Source organism: Notolepis coatsorum, assembly GCF_963971535.1.
Source record: "Notolepis coatsorum genome assembly, chromosome: 7".
NCBI classification, from domain to species: Eukaryota; Metazoa; Chordata; class Actinopteri; order Aulopiformes; family Paralepididae; genus Notolepis; species Notolepis coatsorum.
Window position 1 is genome coordinate 119,271,398 of NC_140171.1, and position 22,671 is coordinate 119,294,068.

The following is a 22,671-nucleotide window of genomic DNA, read 5'->3' on the forward strand; positions in this document are numbered from 1 at the left end:
TTATTATGTACTTGTTTCATACCAGTGCCGTCAATGTTGTTATGTACTTGTTTCATACCAGTGCCGTCAATGTTGTTATGTACTTGTTTCATACCAGTGCCGTCAATGTTGTTATGTACTTGTTTCATACCAGTGCTGTCAATGCTGTTATGTACTTGTTTCATACCAGTGCAGTCAATGCTGTTCCATACACACTTAGAATGAGGCGACTCTAAATGAGGCTCACCTGTTGTTCTTGACAACAGCGGCACTTTCTCCTCCAGGGATGAGCTCCTTGACCTCCGTCAGCCCATAGTACTCCCTGGTGATCTGACAGAGACACACAGTACACACTTAGACAACAAATCACCTTACAGCTCAGATTATTAGCCTCGCACCTTTGCCTTCGCACAGAGCCACCCACTGCAGACAGATTGTTTAACAGCTGAGGTTTTACATGCATTTTGAAGCCGTACAATGTTTACATCTGCATTGTTCGTAAGCCATATCTCCATATTTTGAGATAGAATGGATTAAAAATAATGACAAAAAAGATACCACTCTTCCAGAAATGAAATATCTATAAACCCCCAATTTATACGCTCCAACATAATCCAGATGAAGGCGTTCAATCAATGCAATCAGAGTAACAAGTGAGGTTTACTTACGGCAAAGTTGAGACAGAACGTCTCCTCCACATCATCTCCGTCATAGTCCAGGAGCTGCTGTAGACTCCTAGAAGAGAGGAGATCTGAACATGCTGACAACAGTGGGACAGAGCAGCATTTCTGTGACAGAGACTGACCAGCAGTTATCTTTAAAAAATATATATATTTAATTATCTTTTCCCCCCTTTCTTTTTCCGTTTTTCTCCCATCCCAATGTTAGTCGTTATGCCAATTCCCAATCCCCTTCCTGGTCGTTGAGCACTCTACCCCCCTACCGTCGGCCCGGGAGGGCGGAGACTATCACATGCTTCCTCCGACACATGTGTAGCCAGCAGTGATGCCACAGATTACTTGTAAAAGTAATCCGATTACTGATTATTGATTACTCCTTTAAAAAGTAATCCAAGTTACTTTACTGATTACTTGATTATCAGAGTAACTTAGTTACTTTGAAAGTAACTAGGTTACGAAGTCGTCGTCGTTCCCCCAACCGTTTTTTTTAAACGCTTTATTGAAAGTGCATACATTGTTTTTAACTTGTTTCTCTGCACATAACGTAAATTGTTAAACTAGTGCTTCAGCTTCTGTACCATCAAGTATGGTAAAGCAACAGTCTATGATGCTCACAGCATTAGAGCAGCCAGCCAGTGGTTTTACAAAACCAGTGTATCCATTCACATCTAACAAATGCAGGCTGAACTATTCAATTATATCAACTGTAACTATTAAATTGTTTTTATAAATGTCTCTCTATAAACATACAATCAGTCTCTCTTTAACATGTAAATTAACTGTAAATCTGGCAAATAAGAGCTTTTGCTCTGCCACCATCAAATATACATTAATCAAAAGGGAAAGAAACAATCTCTCTCTTTTGCTGTTTGGCTGGCCTCCGAGTCCTCCTGTACCTACTAGTCGAAGCGTCGGCTAGTGTTGTGATTCCAGATGCTTTCAATGCAATTGGATGTGCTGTTTTTAGCGGTAGACAGTATTTTGTTTCCTCCGCATATGAACGTGAAGTAGTGACTGACGAGCGTTTTGGGATGGAAGTCTGAACAGAAACTCACTTTTAATTTTGCCAAGCGTTTTGGGGTGGAATTCTCCGACGACGGAGCCCTGCTGTCACACGATTGGCGCATATGTCACATGACGTGCTGTGAAGACCCGCCCTACTCTGCCTCTGATTCGCAGACTGTGGATGGGGAATGTGATTGTACCAAAGCAGAGTCACTCACAGACAGAGTGTCCAGTCACGACGCGGCCCGCGGGACACATTCTTGTGTAACCCTTTCACTGCCACACTACGTCACTCCCAAAAGAAAAACAGCTCAAAATGTATTTTTGACTGTCGAAAACGAAATAAAATACTGCATTCCGCCTGCATTATGAATTTATGATGAGATAGTAACGAAATAGTAATGCACAGCCACTTGGACAAGTAACTGCAATCAGATTACTGGCTTTTAAAGATTAACGCGTTAGATTACTATTTTCGGGGGAAAGTAATCAGATTACAATAACGCGTTACTTAGTAACGCGTTACCGGCATCACTGGTAGCCAGCCCACCACTTCTTTTCACCTGGCAGCGCGGACTCTCACTGGGAGAGTGTAGTCTTTTACCAACGCACTTGCAGTTCCACGTTCGGGTTCCGCGATCTGATTGGCCAGTGACGTTTCTCTCAGAGCCAATCGCGTTATGCCTATTTCTGCCTCTAACAGCCTGCTAGCTAGCCAACGCCTAGTTCTATCACTGGTTAAGCTTGGCGACTCTTTCGAAGTTGGTTAAGGTTAGAGTTTGGAATCAGGGCTGGCGTTCTATCGCACTGCTCTAAGACAAACTCTAACCTTAACCAACTTCGAAAGAGTCACCAAGCTTAACCAGTGATAGAACTAGGCGTAACGCGATTGGCTCTGAGAGAAACGTCACTGGCCAATCAGATCGCGGAAAACTGCAAGTGCGTTGGTAAAAGACTACATGCGACCAGGACCCACCCTCGCCGGGTTTCCCACCCGCTAACACTGCCAATTGTGTTAGTATGGACGGTCGGCCAACCCGGAAGCACCACAGCTGGATTCGATCCCACTGTCTCTGTGGTGGTAGACAGATGCTTAGTCCGCTGCGCTCCCCGGCCGCCCTATAAATAACATGTTTATAATCCAATCCAATAATCCAATCGATGGTAATACATTCATACATGAGAAATCTGATTAAATGTTTGCTTTGTAGCAGTGGGCCTATACAAAACTATCACGATTCCACAACATAACCCCCGGCTAATTCTCTCACTGTTGTAAGGCGACGAGAGAGGGAGGTTGAGAGAGATGGACAACAAAATGGAAGTCATCTGCATCAACATGTTGTTCGCTTACTGCCAGCAAACAGGCATAGCGGAAGACTTCCCTGACGGCCGTGTTAATACCCTCTACCCTCCGCGGCATCTTGATAATGGTTTGTTCTCGCACGTAGCAGCTGTGCCTGTCCTATCTGCATCTAGATTAAGCTGACAGGGAACAGTGAAGCTCCCTAAAGCACCGGGTTTTGAGGTAATAACAGCCGATGATTGATGGTGATATGATGGTCGCTAAGGAGACACTGGCCATCGCCACCAAAACACAGGAGGTGCGGATGGAGACGCCGGCTATGGATAGGGCTGCAGACAGGAAACAAGCGGAGCAAACTGTAATGGCATCTAGAACATCTAATGAATGGAATGGAACATCGCAAAGACAGTGTCGCGATTGACCTCTTTTCTTGATCCTCTAATCACAACTGTTGGTCAGAGGGAAGCTTGTTTTTTCCCCCAGGGAAAGCAACAGTTGTGATGGATGGTTGGAGGATCAAGAAAAGAGGGCAGGGTTTGAGATGGGTCAATTGTTAGGGGGTTGATAGACCACTTTAAACCTTTAGATGAATGAAGACCTCAAATTTAAAATTGTAAAATAACTGCCTAGTACTTCATAGACATGCTGAGGAGAGAAACCATATGAAATTAATCTTTCACACAGACTAAGCACTTAGGCTAAATAACTTTACAGCAGTTATTTAGTGTGAGGGGATCCAAGCCAAACTAAAAACCATGTCTTAACAGTGTTTTATTTTTTCCCAAGCAAGCTCTCCAGGTTGTGGCTGTGCTGCTCAATTGCAGGCTCAGCTATTCAACAGATCAATGGCCTCAGCCTTTCCCTCTGGCCAGCTGCAGACAATTAGACGCTAAGCAAAACGCTAACTCTTCCTGCCCTTAATTGAATGAGGGAACCTTTCCCAGTGTGGCAAGAGTCGATTTGTAATGTTACATAAAAAGCCACGGGTTATGTAAGTGAATGAGACACTGTTTTGGTCCCAAATGTCACTTTTGGAAATCCCCTCAGATTCACTCTGTAGGCAGGGCGGAATGTAGGCAGAGCAGGGCAGAACGTAGGCAGGGCAGAATGTAGAATGTAGGCAGGGCAGAATGTAGGCAGGGCAGAATGTAGAATGTAGGCAGGGCAGAATGTAGGCAGGGCAGAATGTAGACTAGACTAGAAGTCTTTATTTGTCATGCAGTTTTAACACACACACGCGAGATGGGCGACCCACAGGAACACACACACACACATGCACTGAGTCGCCGATGAAATGTCTCTCTGCACTTTTCCCATCCCGTTGTCCTTCCCTCCATGGGCAGCCGGGAGCAGATAGGTCGTCAACGTGAGCCGCGCCCCGGGGACCAATCCAAGTGCTCCTGTCCGTCTTCGTCAAGGACGCCACAGCGTTAGCGATCTGTTGTGCATGTTTTTCCATTGGGTTTATGTTATCGGGGGGGAAACCCTTGCGAGCACGGGGAGAACATGCAAACTCCTCACAGAAAGGCCCGGGAGATACCCCACCTGAGTACCTGGCATCATGGAAACCTGGTCCTCAAGCGGGAATCGAACCCTGGACCTTCTTGCTGTGAGGCGACAGTGTTTAACCACTACACCACCGTGCCGCAGAGTGTAGGCAGGGCAGGGCAGAATGTAGGCAGGGCAGAATGTAGAATGTAGGCAGGGCAGAATGTAGGCAGGGCAGAATGTAGACTAGACTAGAAGTCTTTATTTGTCATGCAGTTTTAACACACACGCGCGAGATGGGCGACCCACAGGAACACACACACACACATGCACTGAGTCGCCGATGAAATGTCTCTCTGCACTTTTCCCATCCCGTTGTCCTTCCCTCCATGGGCAGCCGGGAGCAGATAGGTCGTCAACGTGAGCCGCGCCCCGGGGACCAATCCAAGTGCTCCTGTCCGTCTTCGTCAAGGACGCCACAGCGTTAGCGATCTGTTGTGCATGTTTTTCCATTGGGTTTATGTTATCGGGGGGGAAACCCTTGCGAGCACGGGGAGAACATGCAAACTCCACACAGAAAGGCCCGGGAGATACCCCACCTGAGTACCTGGCATCATGGAAACCTGGTCCTCAAGCGGGAATCGAACCCTGGACCTTCTTGCTGTGAGGCGACAGTGTTTAACCACTACACCACCGTGCCGCAGAGTGTAGGCAGGGCAGGGCAGAATGTAGGCAGGGCAGAATGTAGGCAGGGCAGAATGTAGGCAGGGCAGGGCAGAATGTAGGCAGGGCAGAGTGTAGGCAGGGCAGGGAAGAGTGTAGGCAGGGCAGGGCAGGGCAGAATGTAGGATGTAGGCAGGGCAGAATGTAGGATGTAGGCAGGGCAGAATGTAGGCAGGGCAGGAAGTAGGCAGGGCAGGGCAGAATGTAGGCAGGGCAGGGAAGAGTGTAGAATGAGGGATTTGGGGTGCTTTTTCAATGTATGTGATGTATAGATTGGGGGAAGATGGTAGCATCTAACGGTGCCAGGTCAGAGAGGGCAGAAATGTGTTTGGCTTAGCAGAGGTTGGTTCAGAGCGAGTGAGCACCACACTGAGCAGGGTGTTTGTTTTGAATTCCGATCGAAGACAAAACAAAGATAAGGGGCCACAGAGGCAGAGCGCGATGGAGGTTTGGACAGTGAATGAAACGTTTTGAAATGTGTGTAAAGGTTAAACGCGGTTGTCATGACAGCGCGTCACCTGACAACCAGGAGAGGGGCGGGGGATATCGTTGCTATGACGAAGATCTATACGTCGAACAGTGTTTCCGGGTGTGAGGCAGACCAAAGAAACGAATCCCACAGGAGGGAAGAGACCAAGATACTCTCTCCTCTCATCACAGAGAGGAGGGGGGGGAGGAAGAATGACACATCATCATTAGCTTCGGCTACCACGAGGATGGTCTTGGCTAACGAACAGGCCTGACCACTGTTGGACTGAATAGCAGAGGGTCAATAGACTGGACTGAAAGATCATTAGATAGACTGAACACACCGAAAGATCATTAGAATAGACTCTTCAAGGACAATACAATCTGTTAACATCTGAGCTGAGGTTTCTGTTTATAGAAATAAACAACGCTTTTCCTCATAAGGTATTACGCTGTGTCGAAGTGTTGAATTCTTACGGAGGTGGAGAATTATTATGGTTCGCGGATTGTACTAACAGGGAGAGATAAGGATTTAATCAACCAGTATCGGAGACGTCAGGACCATTAAAATGACACAACGCAGAGGAATTGGATGGAGAGCCAAACAGACGAAGACGTGATACTGGCCAGATTGATCAGGATCTAACAGTAGGCAGGGCAGAATGTAGGCAGGGCAGGGCAGAATGTAGGCAGGGCAGGGCAGAATGTAGGCAGGGAAGAGTGTAGGCAGGGCAGAATGTAGACAGGGCAGAATGTAGGCAGGGCAGAGTGTAGGCAGGGCAGAATGTAGACAGGGCAGAATGTGGGCAGGGCAGAATGTAGGCAGGGCAGAGTGTAGGCAGAGCAGAATGTAGGCAGGGCAGAGTGTAGGCAGGGCAGAGTGTAGGCAGGGCAGAATGTAGGCAGGGCAGAGTGTAGGCAGGGCAGAATGTAGGTAGGGCAGAATGTAGGCAGGGCAGAGTGTAGGCAGGGCAGAGTGTAGACAGGGCAGAATGTGGGCAGGGCAGAATGTAGGCAGGGCAGAGTGTAGGCAGAGCAGAATGTAGGCAGGGCAGAGTGTAGGCAGGGCAGAGTGTAGACAGGGCAGAATGTAGGCAGGGCAGAGTGTAGGCAGGGCAGAGTGTAGGCAGGGCAGAATGTAGGCAGGGCAGAGTGTAGGCAGGGAAGAGTGTAGGCAGGGCAGATTGTAGGCAGGGCAGAATGTAGGCAGGGCAGAGTATAGGCAGGGCAGAATGTAGGCAGGGCAGAGTGTAGGCAGGGCAGAATGTGGGCAGGGCAGAATGTAGGCAGGGCAGAGTGTAGGCAGGGCAGAATGTAGGCAGGGCAGAATGTAGGCAGGGCAGAATGTAGGCAGGGCAGAATGTGGGCAGGGCAGAGTGTAGGCAGGGCAGAGTGTAGGCAGGGCAGAGTGTAGGCAGGGCAGAGTGTAGGCAGGGCAGAATGTAGACAGGGCAGAATGTAGGCAGGGCAGAATGTAGGCAGGGCAGAGTGTAGACAGGGCAGAATGTAGGCAGGGCAGAATGTAGGCAGGGCAGAGTGTAGGAAGGGCAGAGTGTAGGCAGGGCAGAGTGTAGGCAGGGCAGAGTGTAGGCAGGGCAGAATGTAGGCAGGGCAGAGTGTAGGCAGGGCAGAGTGTAGGCAGGGCAGAATGTAGGCAGGGCAGAGTGTAGGCAGGGCAGAATGTAGGCAGGGCAGAGTGTAGGCAGGGCAGAGTGTAGGCAGGGCAGAATGTAGGCAGGGCAGAGTGTAGGCAGGGCAGAGTGTAGACAGGGCAGAGTGTAGGCAGGGCAGGAAGACAATCCACTGGACACAGTGGCTCGTATTGTAGATACATCAATTCACCAGACGATGTTATCGTTCCAAACCAGCCAACTTGTATTTTAGAGTAGAAATGAATTATAGCTGTGGCCTCTAGGTGAGGGATGACGACACGTTACCTGCCCTCGATGGGCGACAGCTCCTTGAGGTCGTCCAGGGTGGGGGCCACGTCCAGCAGCTTCTTGTAGAGCGCCAGAGGGAAGTGGAGGTCCACCACGGTGGAGTTGTAGATGGCCAGCCCACAGATGATCCCGATCAGGTGGAACCAGTTGTGCTCTACAAAACACTGGAAACCCACAGGACAGTAAGGCTGAAATCATTCATCGGGTCATCATTTTTCAAAAGGTTTCATTTTTATTAAGACTCTTCTGCTTCAGTACATTCGTTTACAGTCGTGATCGACAGAGAAGAAGATGAGAAAGGGAAGGGGTGACAAACGCAGTGTTGCAAGTATACGGGACAGTGTTTTTCCTTTGCCCATTAGATGGCAATAGAATAGAAATACTTTTTTGAGACTAGATTACTAGAAGCATTGAAAATGCAAGGCTCACTGTTTTGGAGGGCCAGCTAGCAAGCGAGCTACTGAGCAATTATTGCTTTGCCACAACAGAAAGCCAATGTGGTGCGCATTGAAATTGACCCATCTCAAACCCGCCCTCTTTTCTTTTCTTGAACCGCACACCCAATCAACTTCACATTCGACACTGCACTTACTTGGGTGCACAGCAATGCACCCACCAAGCATGAAGTCAATCGGATTAACGGTTCATGAGATATGCGAAAGAAAGATAGGAGCATTATGGCTGTTTAAACGTATGATGTTGTTACAGCACCACCTATTGGTCAAAATTCTAAACGGCAGAAAATCTATCAAGACACAAATGGCCGTGGTAAAAACTAGTTTCTGAGAGTTACGGTTCAAAAGTCACAGGCAAAACATACAATTAGTTGTTATAGCACCACCATCTGGCCAAATGGCACCAAATGGGTCCTCAGCAATACACCCGGCGAGTGTGAAGTGGATTGGATGAAAGGTTCTCGATAAATGCAAAGGATACACAGATAGACAGAGATTCCTTCCTTCATAGTTAGATAGGTAGTATGGGTATGGGAACCCCAAATGCAATGTTACTGCTATGCTCAACTCGCTGAGCAACACAGGACTACAATACATGTAATTTTGCATGCTGAAGTAGTGTTCTAGATGTATCTTCATTCTCTATTGGTTAGTAACACGGTTGGGGTAAATTATTTTTCAATTCAATCAATTCAGGAAATGGATTTTCTTTTGAAGCAAGCTTAAAAACCTTAACAATTCAACCTAATAATTTATTGAAAAGATTATTCTGTTATACTGAAAGTAAATGTATCCTAGCTCTGGATAATAAATAACATTTCTTCACGTTTAATATTCACTTCTTTTTTATGATTCAATCAAAGATGGGAAACATTAAATGGTCTGTTTCTATTCACATTATATTATAGCTGCATGTGAATTAGGTCTGTATTTTAGTTCTAATCATTGTTATTCTTTGAAAGCAGAGGCATAATTGCGGTGCTACAAGAGAACCTCATTTATCCAGAAACTCAGACTTCTGAACTAACCCCGGTCTCCCGAAAAGGCACTGTATGTGAATATAAATGTGAAAATATAGCCTATTCTATTGAAGGTGTGAAAAAGCACAAAGCATTTCAGGACTAATATGTGTGTATGTTTCATGTTAAGCAGCCTAAACGTTGGTTGAGATGGTCAATATATCACTGAACAACAGCCATTCCAAATGGGTTCTGATAAACCAGGTCCTCTTGTAATTCATTTAATTACACATTCATGTTTCTATGAAAACTACATTGACAAAGTAATAAGCAATTATGAGTTGCATTGAGCAACACAATAAGAAATTAGCGTGTGCCTCGACAGAAAAACAGGCACCTTTTTGTTTTCCTACTGTTGAATCTTGCCTCCATGTTACGGTAGTGACTGCCAGTGACTGCCAATGTACAAAAGGTCAGAGACTTCTCCCCACTATACAGGTCATTGTTTTGTAAACCTGAATGTCCCCAGTGACATCTTGCAAAGAGTTATTCCACAAGACAGCACTTTCTTTTCCTGGAAAACGCTGACCTATGACAGCCATTATGAGAGAGATGAGCTGCATCATGCCCACTGGTGATATTACTACAACATTACCGCCACTAAACACAATAAAACCTGTATACTCAAATAAAACCTGTAGACTAAAATAAAACCTGTATACTAAAATAAAACCTGTACAATAAAATAAAACCTGTACACTAAAATAAAACCAGTACACTAAAATAAAACCTGTACACTAAAATAAAACCTGTACACTAAAATAAAACCAGTACACTCAAATAAAACCAGTACACTAAAATAAAACCTGTACACTAAAATGTATCCAAACAAAGTCTGGGGCGAAAGGCCATTTGAGTTATTGGAATATTTACTAAAAACACCTCCTTTTAAGGGTTTTCTATTTTGAGCTTTTTTTAAAACCATGTTGTTGCAATATGTAACCTTGTTTGTTATTCCCAACACAGCCTGTGTTTAATGGCTTTGACCATCCCAGATGTCATCTTCTCCCACTCTAAATAAAGACAGATTCATAGCTGGCGTTCTATTGAGACCATACTATACAATAAAGAGATATATTTCTATATATATTTCTAATTTTCTATATTTATATATTGCTATATTACTGTACCTACTTACCTTACTAATTACTGACCTATTTTCAAGCTGATGTGTTACCATTTATGGTTAGTTTTCATGGATTTGTTCTAAGTTGACCTACCAATTGACCTATTATAGTTACATAAATGTTTAACTAATAAATAAATACATATTGAGGATGCATTCACCCCCACAATGTACTGCTGACTTAACATGTATACAGTTTGTCTCACAGGCTCTTAGGCCATCTGTGTAACACAAGATGCACTTTTAATATGTTATTTCATAGGCGGCTACGTGGCGTAGTGGGCAAGGCGCTCGCCACGAATGACGGAGACGCTGGGCTTGCCTGTTCGAGCCCAGCGCTCCACATTGCTTTCAGTTTAGCTGGCCGTCCATACTAATACACATTGGCCGTATTAAGGGGTGGGAATCGGGCGTTGTGGACAGCGACTCCTACAGGTCGGTTGGTGCGCCTGCGCAGTAGAATCAGGAAGTGTCGGGGGCAGCGTGAGCCTCCCACACGTTACTCCTCGCCACTGAGAGATCGAGCTGCGCAGTTGAAAAGATGCGACTGATGTTACCTCAAGTACCGGAGGGGACTTGTGCTATGTATGACTTAGTCCACATTGCAGCCGGCTTGTGGGAGGCAAGAAACAGCGTTCGTGACAGGGGAGGGTTGAATTGGATGATACGAAATTGGGATGGGAGAAAATATAGAAAAATGGGAGAAAAAGTGGATAAAAAAAAAAAAAAATTATTTCATCTGTTTAGATATCTGTTTGCGGTGGGTAGTGGTGTAGAAATGAATTGATACATCATGATTTATTGATGTGAAGGTGGACGTCCAACAGCATCAATCTGTAAAACTGCTCAACGTAATTAAAGGCGACCGTCGGTTGTGTGATAGTAAAGGGTTAACCTTCTGTCGTGTGGCAGTGAAAGGGTTAAACTCAAGAGATTGGAGAAAAAAAATCATATGGTACATAAGTGAATAAACAAACTGTCAAGAGGAGAATTGTCCCTGGAACACAGTTTGAAGCTGGAAATCTAACTAAAAAGTTGCCATTTCGTGTGGTTGTTTAAAAAGGCAGGGCCTGCCATTTTGTTTACAAACATTCAAAGAAGGTTTACATTTGTTTCACGGTAAGGGTGGGCGGTAGGCCTAAAATTAATAGCACGGTATATTTCGATTTCTGGACGGTTATGGTATATATCACGGTATATTTGTTTTTCTTTTATCCACTTTTTTCTCCTGTTTTTCTCTGATTTTCTCCCATCCCAATTTAGTCGTTATGCCAATTCCCCTTCCTGGTTGTTGCTCGCATGTGCCCCCCACTGGTCGTCTAGGGAGTCCTGAAGTCTATCAGATGCTTCCTCCGTCACATAGGAGACAGCCAGCAACCTCTTTTCACCTGCCAGCGCGGACTCTCATTGGTGAGGTGTAACGCATGGGAGGTCACACTACCCTCACCATATCCCTTCTTTGCTGTGCAGGCGCCCTGACCGACCTGTAGGAGTCGCTGTTTACAACGACCAGAACACCTCCCCACCGGCTTCCCTCCCACTGACTGCCAATTGAGCCAGCATGACGGCCGGCCAAGCCGGAGGCAACGCTGACAGCCGGATTCGATACTGGTGTCTCTTGCGTTGGTGACGAGCGTTTAGACCGCTGCGCCACCCAGCCGCCCATATTTGTTTTTCTTATAATAATGATTACAAATGTGGGCGGCTACGTGGTGCAGTGGGCAAGGCGCTCACCACGAATACTGGAGGCTGGGCTCAAACAGATCATCTCCCTGTTCGAGCCCAGCGCTCCACATTGCTTTCAGTTTGGCAGTACATTGGCAGTATTAGGGGGAGGGAAACTGATGGGTGGGGATCGGGCGGTGGACAGCGACTCCTACAGGTCGGTTGGTGCGCCTGCGCAGTAGAATCAGGAAGCGACGGGGGCGGGGCCCCTCCAAAGCGCAGACCCCCGACGCTGAAAGATCGAGCCGCGCAGGTGGAAAGATGCGACTGCTGTTACCTCGAGTATCGGAGGGGACTCGTGCTATGTATGACTTAGTCCACATTGCAGCCAGCTTGTGGGAGGCAAGAAACAGCGTTCAAAGACAGGGGAGGGTTGAATTGGACGATACGAAATTGGGATGAGAGAAAAATAGAAAATGGGAGAAAAAGTGGATACAAAAAAAAAATAATGATTACAAATGTTTTAGGATCAGTACAAGAGTCTGGGATGGTAACCATTTATTCTGTGAGGTTAACTATAAGGTTTCTACTGGGCTCTTCCATTAGTATTCTGTAATCTGTATAGAGAGAGGGAGAATGGCTTATAGCCAACTTAATCATTTTAGAATTTGTCAGCTAATGAAGTGAAATATTTATTATCATCAACTATCCAGTTAGATTTTATAGTGTAACGTTTGGCTACTTAAAATCATTGAACGTACAGAGAGACTTGTGTGTGTGTGAGTGAGTGAGTGAGTGAGTGAGTGAGTGAGTGAGTGAGTGAGTGAGTGAGTGAGTGAGAGAGAGAGAGAGAGAAAAAGGATCTTGGGCTCAGCAGCCCCTCCCCTGTTCCTCACTGTTTGAGCTGGGTGTTGGTGTGAATACAAGCTGCATGCCTTACTGTACAGTACCTTGTCTGAGAACCAGAGTAGGTTGGACTCTGTGTACTGGGTGAACATCCCATAGACCGGATCCATCAGCTCTTTCAGCAGCAAGAGGAAGAACTCCTTGGTTACACCGCCTGCGTCTACCGCCTCCTCTCCATCGAAGATCACCTAAAGGGAGGGATGAAGCGATGGATGAGTAGAGAAAGGAGAGATGAGGGCTTCATATACACCTCATCTGTGTGACACAGGAGGCCACGTTTGAGATGCCGTCAGGTTGGGATGTAGCAGTGCGCCTGGTGCTCTAAACCAGTGTTTCTCAACTGGTGGGTCGCGACCCAAAAGTGGGTCGCGGGGCCATTTTGAGTGGGTCGCGGATGTGATTTTTTTTTTTTTTCTTTTACTTTTTTTTACCCACTACCTATCTTTGTGAAAGTGGCTTCTCAGCTCTGGTCCAGCTGAAGACAAAGCAGAGGAACAGATTGGACATTGAGCATGACCTCAGAGTTGCTTTGTCTACCATCACCCCAGACTTTGAGACTCTTGTCAGGAGCAAACATCCCCATTTATCCCATTAGTTCCCTGGGATGTTAACACTTTGGTTGCCTTGGGTTAAATTCATGATATACCATAGGTTGCCGGCTCTATTTGTCTATGGAGAAGTACCCCTTCTTTGCATGGCTATAACTTTTTAAATTCTATTGCTACATTGCCATTATTAGGGCCCATTCAAAGTCCTATATGTATTGTTCATTGTGTAGCAACGTTAAACTTTTTCATTCACATATTCATAGTAAAGTATGGTCTAATGTATAAGTATGTTTTCATCTCTTTCTGCAGCTTTCTCCAGAACGTGATCTATAGCCCCAAATGCATTATATTGATGATGCAATACAGTTTTATGGCAATCAGCGCGATATAAAAAATTCCAACTAGACGTACTTCTAGAAGTTACTACACGTCATCTGATGTTGACCGGATGGGCTAGGGGGCGTTTATAATTCCGTGGGCAGCGTTATACCAATCATCTAATGTGGATCAAATGTTGATAATAGCAGTTAGTATCGAAGACGGTAACGTTACACGCTAAAACTCACCCCAGTCTCCGCGCGCCGTTGGGCGATCATCGTAGAGTAGAAATCTTATCATTATGGGATGTAGATTTACCCGGTCCATCTCCAGCTTGTATAATGGTATATACGTCCAAATCATGTTGTTTATCGAGTTATTGGCAATCGATCACTGTGTATTGTGACGAGCTAGAATGCCGGGACCTATAGCGAGTGCCCGGAAGTAATACGGACGTCCAGCACAACCTCTATGCCACTTCCTGTTTAAGCGATTGCGCCGATCGGCCACCAGATGGCGCTCCTGAACCGCCAGAGAGCTCAGTGGGTCCTCCTGGTGGATCTCAGGCCAGCGGAGGGGACATATGAATCCGATCGCAGATTTTTGAAATATTGATATAAGGACGCTGTACAGCGTCCTCCGGCAACTTGAGCATGGCCGGCAATGACATCTAAACACGTTTCATGGCAGCCAAAGTGTTAAGCTAAGAAGTCTGCTAAGAAGGATATATTATTTATTATTATTATTATTATTATTATTATTATTTTATTTCATTGTGTTTTTAGCCCTAGTTGCAATTTTGTTGCAACTCCAGTTATCCCATTAGTTCCCCCAAACTTAGGTCTGTTATGTTAAGCTAAGAAATCTGCTAAGAAGCATATTGATATTATTTATTATTATTTTATTTCATTGCGTTTTTAGCCCTAGTTGCACTTTTGTTGCACTTTGTGTTTATTTCATGTTTTTAACAGTGCATGAAATATTGTGTATTACTGCAAAAAAAATGAAATAAATCATAGTGGTTAAAAAATTTGGGTCGCGACTTAATGACTAAGGAAAATGTTGGGTCCCGAGGTTAGACCAGTTGAGAACCACTGCTCTAAACCACATAGTTGCACCTGGGCACAGTGATTTCACGCGTAACTTCACTCAATGAAAGAGAGTTTCCTGGTAAACAGAGCTTTTCAGGTGATGCGTGAAATCACTGCGCCCAGGTAGCAGTGGTTCGGCAAAAATTTTCTGCTTAGAAAACGAAAATGTCTAACTTAACATTTGTATTTGTACACGTGGTAAATACACAGGTCACAACATGTTTACAGGAATGTTTTGGAGTTGTATTTGGAGTGTATTTTGTGACTGTTGGGAACTAGGCTAGCTGGACTAACCTACTTCCAGTGACTGATGCTAAGCTAGGCTAACGGTGCGTGTCTTCCTACTCCTAATGCATGCACAGAGAAGAAAAGGGTATGTATCTGCTTGTCTAACTCCGGGGTAGATGGCAACTAAGCTAATTTCCAAAAAAGTTGGCATGTTCCTTTAAATCCACCACAGCTAGTTGTCAGAGAAAGGAGGAATAGGACAGAGGGAGTATGTATTCTATGACCAAAGTGAAAATTAAGTGACTTAACCCTTTCACTACCACATTACAGAAGGTTAACCTTTCACTACCATAACCATCTGTACTAGTGTGGTAGTGAAAGGGTTAACAATTTGTAGTGTGGCAGTGAAAGGGTTAACCTTGTGTATTGTCACAGTGAAAGTGTTAACCATTTGGTAGTGTGGTAGTGAAAGGATTAAAGCAATGTTTCTGGGCAGGGCAGAGCTTATATGTTTGAGCCGCCTCACCTTGAGTGGTTTCTTGAGGTCTACATCAGAGTAGATGGTGAGCTCACGCAGCGCGTCGCTCACTAAGTGGTCCCTGCGCACATGGAGCACCAGGAAAGGGTTCCTCGCCAGGAGGGGTTCCAGCGTGAGCAGCATGAAGACGTTGTGCAGGTTTGCACCACTCACCGCCATCTTGGAAAAGGTCGCAGGTAAGCGAGGAGGGGGGGAAAGAGGTGGTTATTCAAATTGTAAGTGAATACTGAACGTGTCGTACCATGCACAATCAAAATAAACCAAAATCATACAACTGTTAGGAATGAGAGTACCGTTTTCTCCTTTTCCCTTTCCCTTCCTTTGATTAACATTTTGTATAAGCTGAAGATTGAGTTCACTGAGAAATATATATGGGTGTTAAAGGAAAACTCCAACATTTTGGGAAATTAGCTTATTTAACATCTTCCCTGGAGTTAGACAAGAAAATACATACCTTTTTCGTCTCTCTGCATGCATTGGGCTTAGGGAACGCCTGGACCGTTAGCCTAGCTTAGCTTCATCACTGGAAGTGGGGCAGACATTTAGCCTAGTTCACTACAGTCAGGAAATATACTCCAAATACAATCAAAATACAACTCCCAAACGTTCCTGTAAACATGTTGTGACCTGTGTATTTAACACGTCTCCCAGTCACACAAGTCACACGAGTCTCCCAGTCACACAAGTCACACTAGTCTCCCAGTCACATGAATCTCCCAGTCACACAAGTCTCCAAGTCACACAAGTCACATGAGTCTCCCAGTCACACAAGTCTCCCAGACACATAAGTCTCCCGGTCACTCAAATATACCAGTCACACAAGTCTCACAAGTCTCCAAGTCACTTGTGTGACTGGGAGACTCATGTGACTTGGAGACTTGTGCGACTGGGAGACTTGTGTGACTGGGAGACTCATGTGACTTGGAGACTTGTGTGACTGGGAGACTTGTGTGACTGGGACTCATGTGACTTGTGTGACTTGGAGACGTATGTGACTGGGAGACTTGTGTGACTGGGAGACTTGTGTGACGGAGACTTGTGTGACTGGGAGACTTGTGTGACTGGGAGCCTTGTGTGACTGGGAGACTTGTGTGACTGGGAGACTTGTGTGACTGGGAGACTTGTGTGACTGGGAGACTTGTGTGACTGGGAGACTTGTGTGACTGGGAGACTTGTGTGACTTGTGTGACTGGGAGACTTGTGTGACTTGTGTGACTGGGAGACTTGTGTGACTTGGAGACTTGTGTGACTTGGAGACTCATGTGACTTGTGTGACTTGGAGACCTGTGTGACTGGGAGACTTGTGTGACTGGGAGACTCGTGTGACTTGGAGACTTGTGTGACTGGGAGACTTGTGTGACTAGGAGACTTGTGTGACTTGGAGACTTGTGTGACTTGTGTGACGGAGACTTGTGTGACTGGGAGACTTGTGTGACTGGGAGCCTCGTGTGACTTGTGCGACTTGGAGACTTGTGTGACTGGGAGACTTGTGTGACTGGGAGACTTGTGTGACTGGGAGACTTGTGTGACTGGGAGACTTGTGTGACTGGGAGACTTGTGTGACTTGTGTGACTGGGAGACTTGTGTGACTTGTGTGACTGAGAGACTTGTGTGACTTGGAGACTTGTGTGACTTGGAGACTCATGTGACTTGTGTGACTTGGAGACCTGTGTGACTGGGAGACTTGTGTGACTGGGAGACTTGTGTGTCTTGGATACTTGTGTGACTGGGAGACTTGTGTGACTTGGATACTTGTGTGACTGGGAGACTTTTCAGCGACTTCGGGTCATTGAGAAGCGCTATATAAATAAAATGAATTATTATTATTAATTATTACTTGTGTGACTGGGATACTCGTGTGACTTGTGTGACTGGGAGACTCATGTGACTGGGAGACTTGTGTGACTGGGAGACTCGTGTGACTTGTGTGACAGGGAGCCTCGTGTGACTTGTGTGACTGGGAGACGTGGTAAATACACAGGTCACAACATGTTTACAGGAATGTTTGGGAGTTGTATTTTGATTGTATTTGGAGTATATTTCCTGACTGTAGTGAACTAGGCTAGATGTCTGCCCCACTTCCAGTGATTAAGCTAAGCTAGGCTAACGGTCCAGGCGTTCCCTAAGCCCAATGCATGCAGAGAGACGAAAAAGGTATGTATCTTCTAGTCTAACTCCAGGGAAGATGTTAAATAAGCTAATTTCCCAAAATGTTGGAGTTTTCCTTTAAGCTGTTCATAATGTGAGGGAAGGAGTGCGCATGTGTACACTGGGAGCCGGAACTAATCACCAATAAAGCTGGTGTTTCCAGACGACTGTGAAGCTTGTGACAAAGAGTGGAACGCACAAAGCACCATGCCGTCGCCACAAGACAGGAAGCTACATGAATTCTTTGTTTGTTAGAAAACCGGGTATTTTGTTTGGTCACCGGACCAACTAACAAAACTAATATTGGATGGAGCACCAGCAGGTCACGCCTCCCAGGAGGGCCCAGACCGTGCTCACCCAGGCTGGTGATCTTGTGTACCAATAAGCTAACCCTACTGTTTTCTTTGAAAACCAGACTATTTATTCTGTTTTCCTTGTCTTTTTCTCAACACTACACTTCATGTTAGCTTGGATTGCCAAACGACATACGCCTAGACAGCTCATAACACAAGTCTCAGAAAAAAAATCACTTTTTCTATTTGTGGCAGGTACCTGCATCTGCAGTTCAGCATCTGTTTGAAGCATGGTGGTCTTGGCTTGGGCGTTCAGTATGAATGGGTAGGCACATAGTGTCACTGAGCTCTGCTGGGAACATTACAGATTACAGATTAGAAATATTCTAACACATCATATTACTGTTTCATTGATATAATTAGTCCCTCCGGCCTTCCACAAATCCACGACCACAGAAAGATTTGCAGTAAAGAGATTCATTTACAGAGTTTTTGGTCAGCCGTCGGAACAAAACATTTTTGTATCTGCATTTGAATTTAATCAAATATGGAGAATGTGCAAATAATTCCTGTATCATAGAAATTAAATACATAAATAATTGATTCTCTTAGTTCTCTCATGTGCAGTAACACACAGGCAATTTACAGTGTTAGTGAGCTCCCATTCCTCTGCATTTCATGTCAAATTGTACTTTACATGTTTTAGACTGCGGTATATTGCAGCCTTTAAGAAAACAGATGGTGATTTTTGACAGGTGACCTGTGGATTATGAATAATTATAATATAATAATAATTCCAATATTGATGAGCAATACCTGAACTGCTGGTGTTCGCATTTTCTGAAAAACAAAACGAGAGACGAAGAGAAAAGAAGATGAATTTGCTTAATTGACATGGCTTGCTGGTTGGAAATAATAACTGACTGCAAGAATGTCTGTAAAGCAGGTACAAGGAGAACTTTCAACAACATTTACTGTATCAATCAAATGAGACCATTGCTGAAACAATGCCCAATTCTCTTTTTTTTTATCCGCTTTTTCTCCTCCTATTTTTCTTGTATTTTCCTCCCATCCCAATTTAGTCGTTATGCCAATTCCCCCCTCGTCTTCCTGGTTGTTGCGCGCATTTGCCCCCTACTTGCCGGTCTAGGGAGCCCTGAAGTCGATCACATGCTTCCTCCGATACATAGGAGACAGCCAGCAGCCTCTTTTCACCTTGCAGCGAGGACTCTCATTGGGTGATTGTAACGCGTGGGAGGGCACACTACCTCACCCAGATCCCTTCCTCGCTGTGCAGGCGCCCTGACCGACCTGTAGGAGTCGCTGTTTACAACGACCAGATTACCACCCACCGGCTTCCCTCCCGCTGACTCTGCCAATTGTGTCAGTATGACGACCGGCCAAGCCGGAGGCACCACTGACAGTTGCTGTTTTGCAGTTAGCTTCCGCCCCACAGCATGGGAAAATGTTTTGATGAGAGAGGAGAAGCTGAGAAGCCTTGCTGACAGTGAATGTGAAGTTATTTTTGTTGATGAAGCAAGTTGTGTGTGGAAAGCCTTCCTTTGCACCGTAATGCCTCAATAGAAAATAGAGGATGTCGATGGACAAAAAAATAAAACTGGTATTTCCCTCCAATACCCAAGAGGGAGTGATAGGAGGCTCGTCTCTGAGGCCCAGCTTCCCATTGGCTGATGAGGCCTGACAAACAGCAGCACACCCATGATCCCCACAGGCAAACAAGCACTACATTCCACACTACAGCAATGTTCACTACCATTACATACACTGAGACTAAGAATGACAAGAGCAAATAATGATAGGGAGAGAGAGAGAAGAGAAAAGAGAAAGAGAGAGAGAGAGAGAGAGAGAGAGAGAGAGAGAGAGAGAGAGAGAGAGAGAGAGAGAGAGAGAGAGAGAGAGAGAGAGAGAGAGAGAGAGAGAGAGAGAGCATGTATGAGAGTGCTCACAATCTCAGCTTTACTCAGAAACCACTTGAGGTAGTCTTCCTGGATGTCCACAAGACTGCTGACGTCAGCGATGTAGAAGCGGCTGTACTCCACGTGCTGCACCTTGAGGTTCACCTGAGAACGAAAGGGCAAACAGCATTCCCTCACTTCCAGGAATTGGTGTTATAAAATACACTAAAGATTACCTGCTAGCTGCACAAACAAACACCATGTGACCAGGGAGACATGTTGGATTCCTTATACAGCGGTTGTAATGTACTTTATATACGCTTCAAAAAGAGGGAATTAAACAAGAGTTCAGTTCCAACATGCATCTTGTAAAGCCTAATATTACATTGTAAAATTCAATATTTTAAAAATAGAAATGTTTGCCAAAGACACCAGTAATATAACATGAAGAGGTTTACTTCCCTGTGAGAAAGACTTCTATGAGAATAAATGTCTAATAAAATAAACACTGTAAATATGTGTGGCTCCAATGGGCATCCTTGCCTAGTACCTTGTGGAGTTTTTCCAGTAGCTTCAGCGTGGCACTAATGTAGCTCTCCTGGAACACGGGGATGAGCAGGGCCTTGCCTCCCGTTAGTAGAAAGACCACAATGGTCTTGTACATGTCTACTAGTCTAGAGAACACACTGCCGTCCACCAAACTCCACCAGTTATCTGTAGGGACAAAAACTAAAAAATTTCCCCAGACACAAGTATTTGCAGTGGCCCGCCACACTATCAGACAGGTCCACCACTAAAATCCCCAGATAACATATCAAACATTATTGCTTTGCCCATCTGCACGCTTATCTCCGCTACTAGGCAACTCTACATCCGCTCCCTGCCCCAGCAAGAGCCAGTGAGAAACAACCCAAGCAAAACATTCATTATACTATTAATTTCAGCAACCAATACTGTCCACTTTTTTACAGTATTGGTGGTATACGATTATAATTAAATGTGTAGGAGTCTGCATTAAGATGAACTATGCAACCTTTGACTTCTGTTATCCGTGTGCATGTACTGTGTACCGAGTGTTCGCATAGGAAGTTCCAGTGCCTCTGGGTAGAAACATGCTTGTACGTGCACTTTGAAAGCATCTGTCGGCGAGCGTGTGTTTTTGCACATGGACCTGCATGTGTGGACACATGTGGGTCAGCGTCCACATAACCCTGTTTATCTGTGTATATTTATATCTGCCTGTCAAGTCTGTACAAATGTGCACTGCATGCATTCAAGCTAATACTATCCGCATATTTTTTACTAGATTATATTCATGAGGGATTCTACGTTCCTTAGGCTGTGTGTGTGTGTGTGTGTGTGTGTGTGTGTGTGTCCATGGCCTACCCAATACTTTGCTGGGGTTGGCGTCCAGCCGGAGGATGGCCATGGCCAGAGGAATGGTGAGGCTGATGAAGTTCTTAGAGTCCTGCAGGGCGGGGCACTCAGACAGGATCAGGTAGATCCTCATGGCCTCCACATCAGGAGGGGAGCATTGCAGCTGCGGGATGAGCAGGCTCTCAAAACTCTTGGTGGCCTACAGGAGGTAAGGGATTAGAGAAACCTTTCAATTAGCTTTTCTTCTCCCCCCCTACTTTAAGTCAGTGGTGTCGTGGGGTCACAGAGGATGTGGGTATTTTGTGACTCCACCGTCCTATACAAGTCAATGGTAATTCATGTAAGCTGATATAAAACACAAGTATTTGGATGTATTGGCTTATAAAAAGGAGAAAATGACTTTCTGTAGTACCAATGGCTACAAATAGCTCCCATGATTGCAATAAATTTGCGTCTGTGGATTGTCGGATTGGATTAAATAGTGTTAAAATCCAATCTCTTCTTAATTCCCTTCAAATAATCTGCAGTGAAATGATGCCCAGAAGAAAATGCGGGTATACTCTCTATACTTGTGTACACTAGGGGTGGGAATCACCAGAAGCCTCATGATACGATACTATCACGATACTTGAGTAACGATATGATAGTATTGCGATACTAAATATATTGCGATATGCTGAGTATTGCGATATTAATATTGCGATTTATTACCTTTTTTCAACTGCAAAGTAAAACTTTGTCAACATGTTTTATCTAATAAAATAAAGTTCAGTCTGTTCATCTCACTTCAATCATTTTTATTGCAGAACATGATATTTTCTCAAGCAGACAGATAAACACTGTAATCTGTGTTGCATGTACCTGACAAACTGAACCGTTTGTATTACAGTCATATTCCAACTTAACTGAATGCACATGTGTGCGTGTGTGTGGACTACTGTACCATTACAGGTATTGAAATGAACAATGCAACTTCCTTATACAAAAAAATTATAATTAAATATCGATACTTGGCGTATCGATTTTTTCCCCCACCCCTAGTGTACACCCTAGAAAATACTACTTTGCTTTGATGATACAAATCTAAGAAGCATGTCTAACCTTTGGCTATTGCAGTGGAGGTTGTTCAAAATGCATTATGATCTATATGAAATCTGCCTGAATCAGTCATTTGTTTTTGTTCAATTTATTATTATTATTATTATTATTTGTAACACTGAGAAATTGGTAGGACATAGATATTTGTGAATCGATCCATGAAAAGGCTTAGTTGAACCAGCCAATGGGACAAACACATCAGTAGCTGGATTATGGGAGAGGCTGTAAGTGGTTTGGAATGCAGCCTGGCCTTTACATACCATAATAAATCAAGTTGGGTTGAGGTGCACCAATCCCTAACATAATATTAGCCGTATTCTGTGTCAGGCATCTGTGGCAAGTGACATAATATAGGG

The 22,671-nt window shown here is 44.9% G+C and overlaps 1 protein-coding gene across 3 annotated transcripts in view; it reads right to left on the minus strand.

Moving 5' to 3' along the window:
- The window catches only part of herc3 (HECT and RLD domain containing E3 ubiquitin protein ligase 3), a 93,431-nt gene that overhangs the window by 20,118 nt on the left and 50,642 nt on the right, over nucleotides 1-22,671 (minus strand). For 2 of the 3 annotated variants that reach the window (XM_084319364.1, XM_084319363.1), the window contains exons 13-22: nucleotides 21,227-21,416; nucleotides 20,391-20,554; nucleotides 19,892-20,005; nucleotides 18,741-18,764; nucleotides 18,184-18,276; nucleotides 15,472-15,642; nucleotides 12,805-12,948; nucleotides 7,587-7,753; nucleotides 648-714; nucleotides 227-309 (exon numbers count right to left, since the gene is read on the minus strand). In XM_084319364.1, coding sequence (XP_084175490.1) covers nucleotides 227-309; nucleotides 648-714; nucleotides 7,587-7,753; nucleotides 12,805-12,948; nucleotides 15,472-15,642; nucleotides 18,184-18,276; nucleotides 18,741-18,764; nucleotides 19,892-20,005; nucleotides 20,391-20,554; nucleotides 21,227-21,416 — 1,217 coding nt within the window. The remainder of the gene's footprint in view (nucleotides 1-226; nucleotides 310-647; nucleotides 715-7,586; nucleotides 7,754-12,804; nucleotides 12,949-15,471; nucleotides 15,643-18,183; nucleotides 18,277-18,740; nucleotides 18,765-19,891; nucleotides 20,006-20,390; nucleotides 20,555-21,226; nucleotides 21,417-22,671) is intronic. The other variant, XM_084319365.1, reaches the window with a different exon arrangement.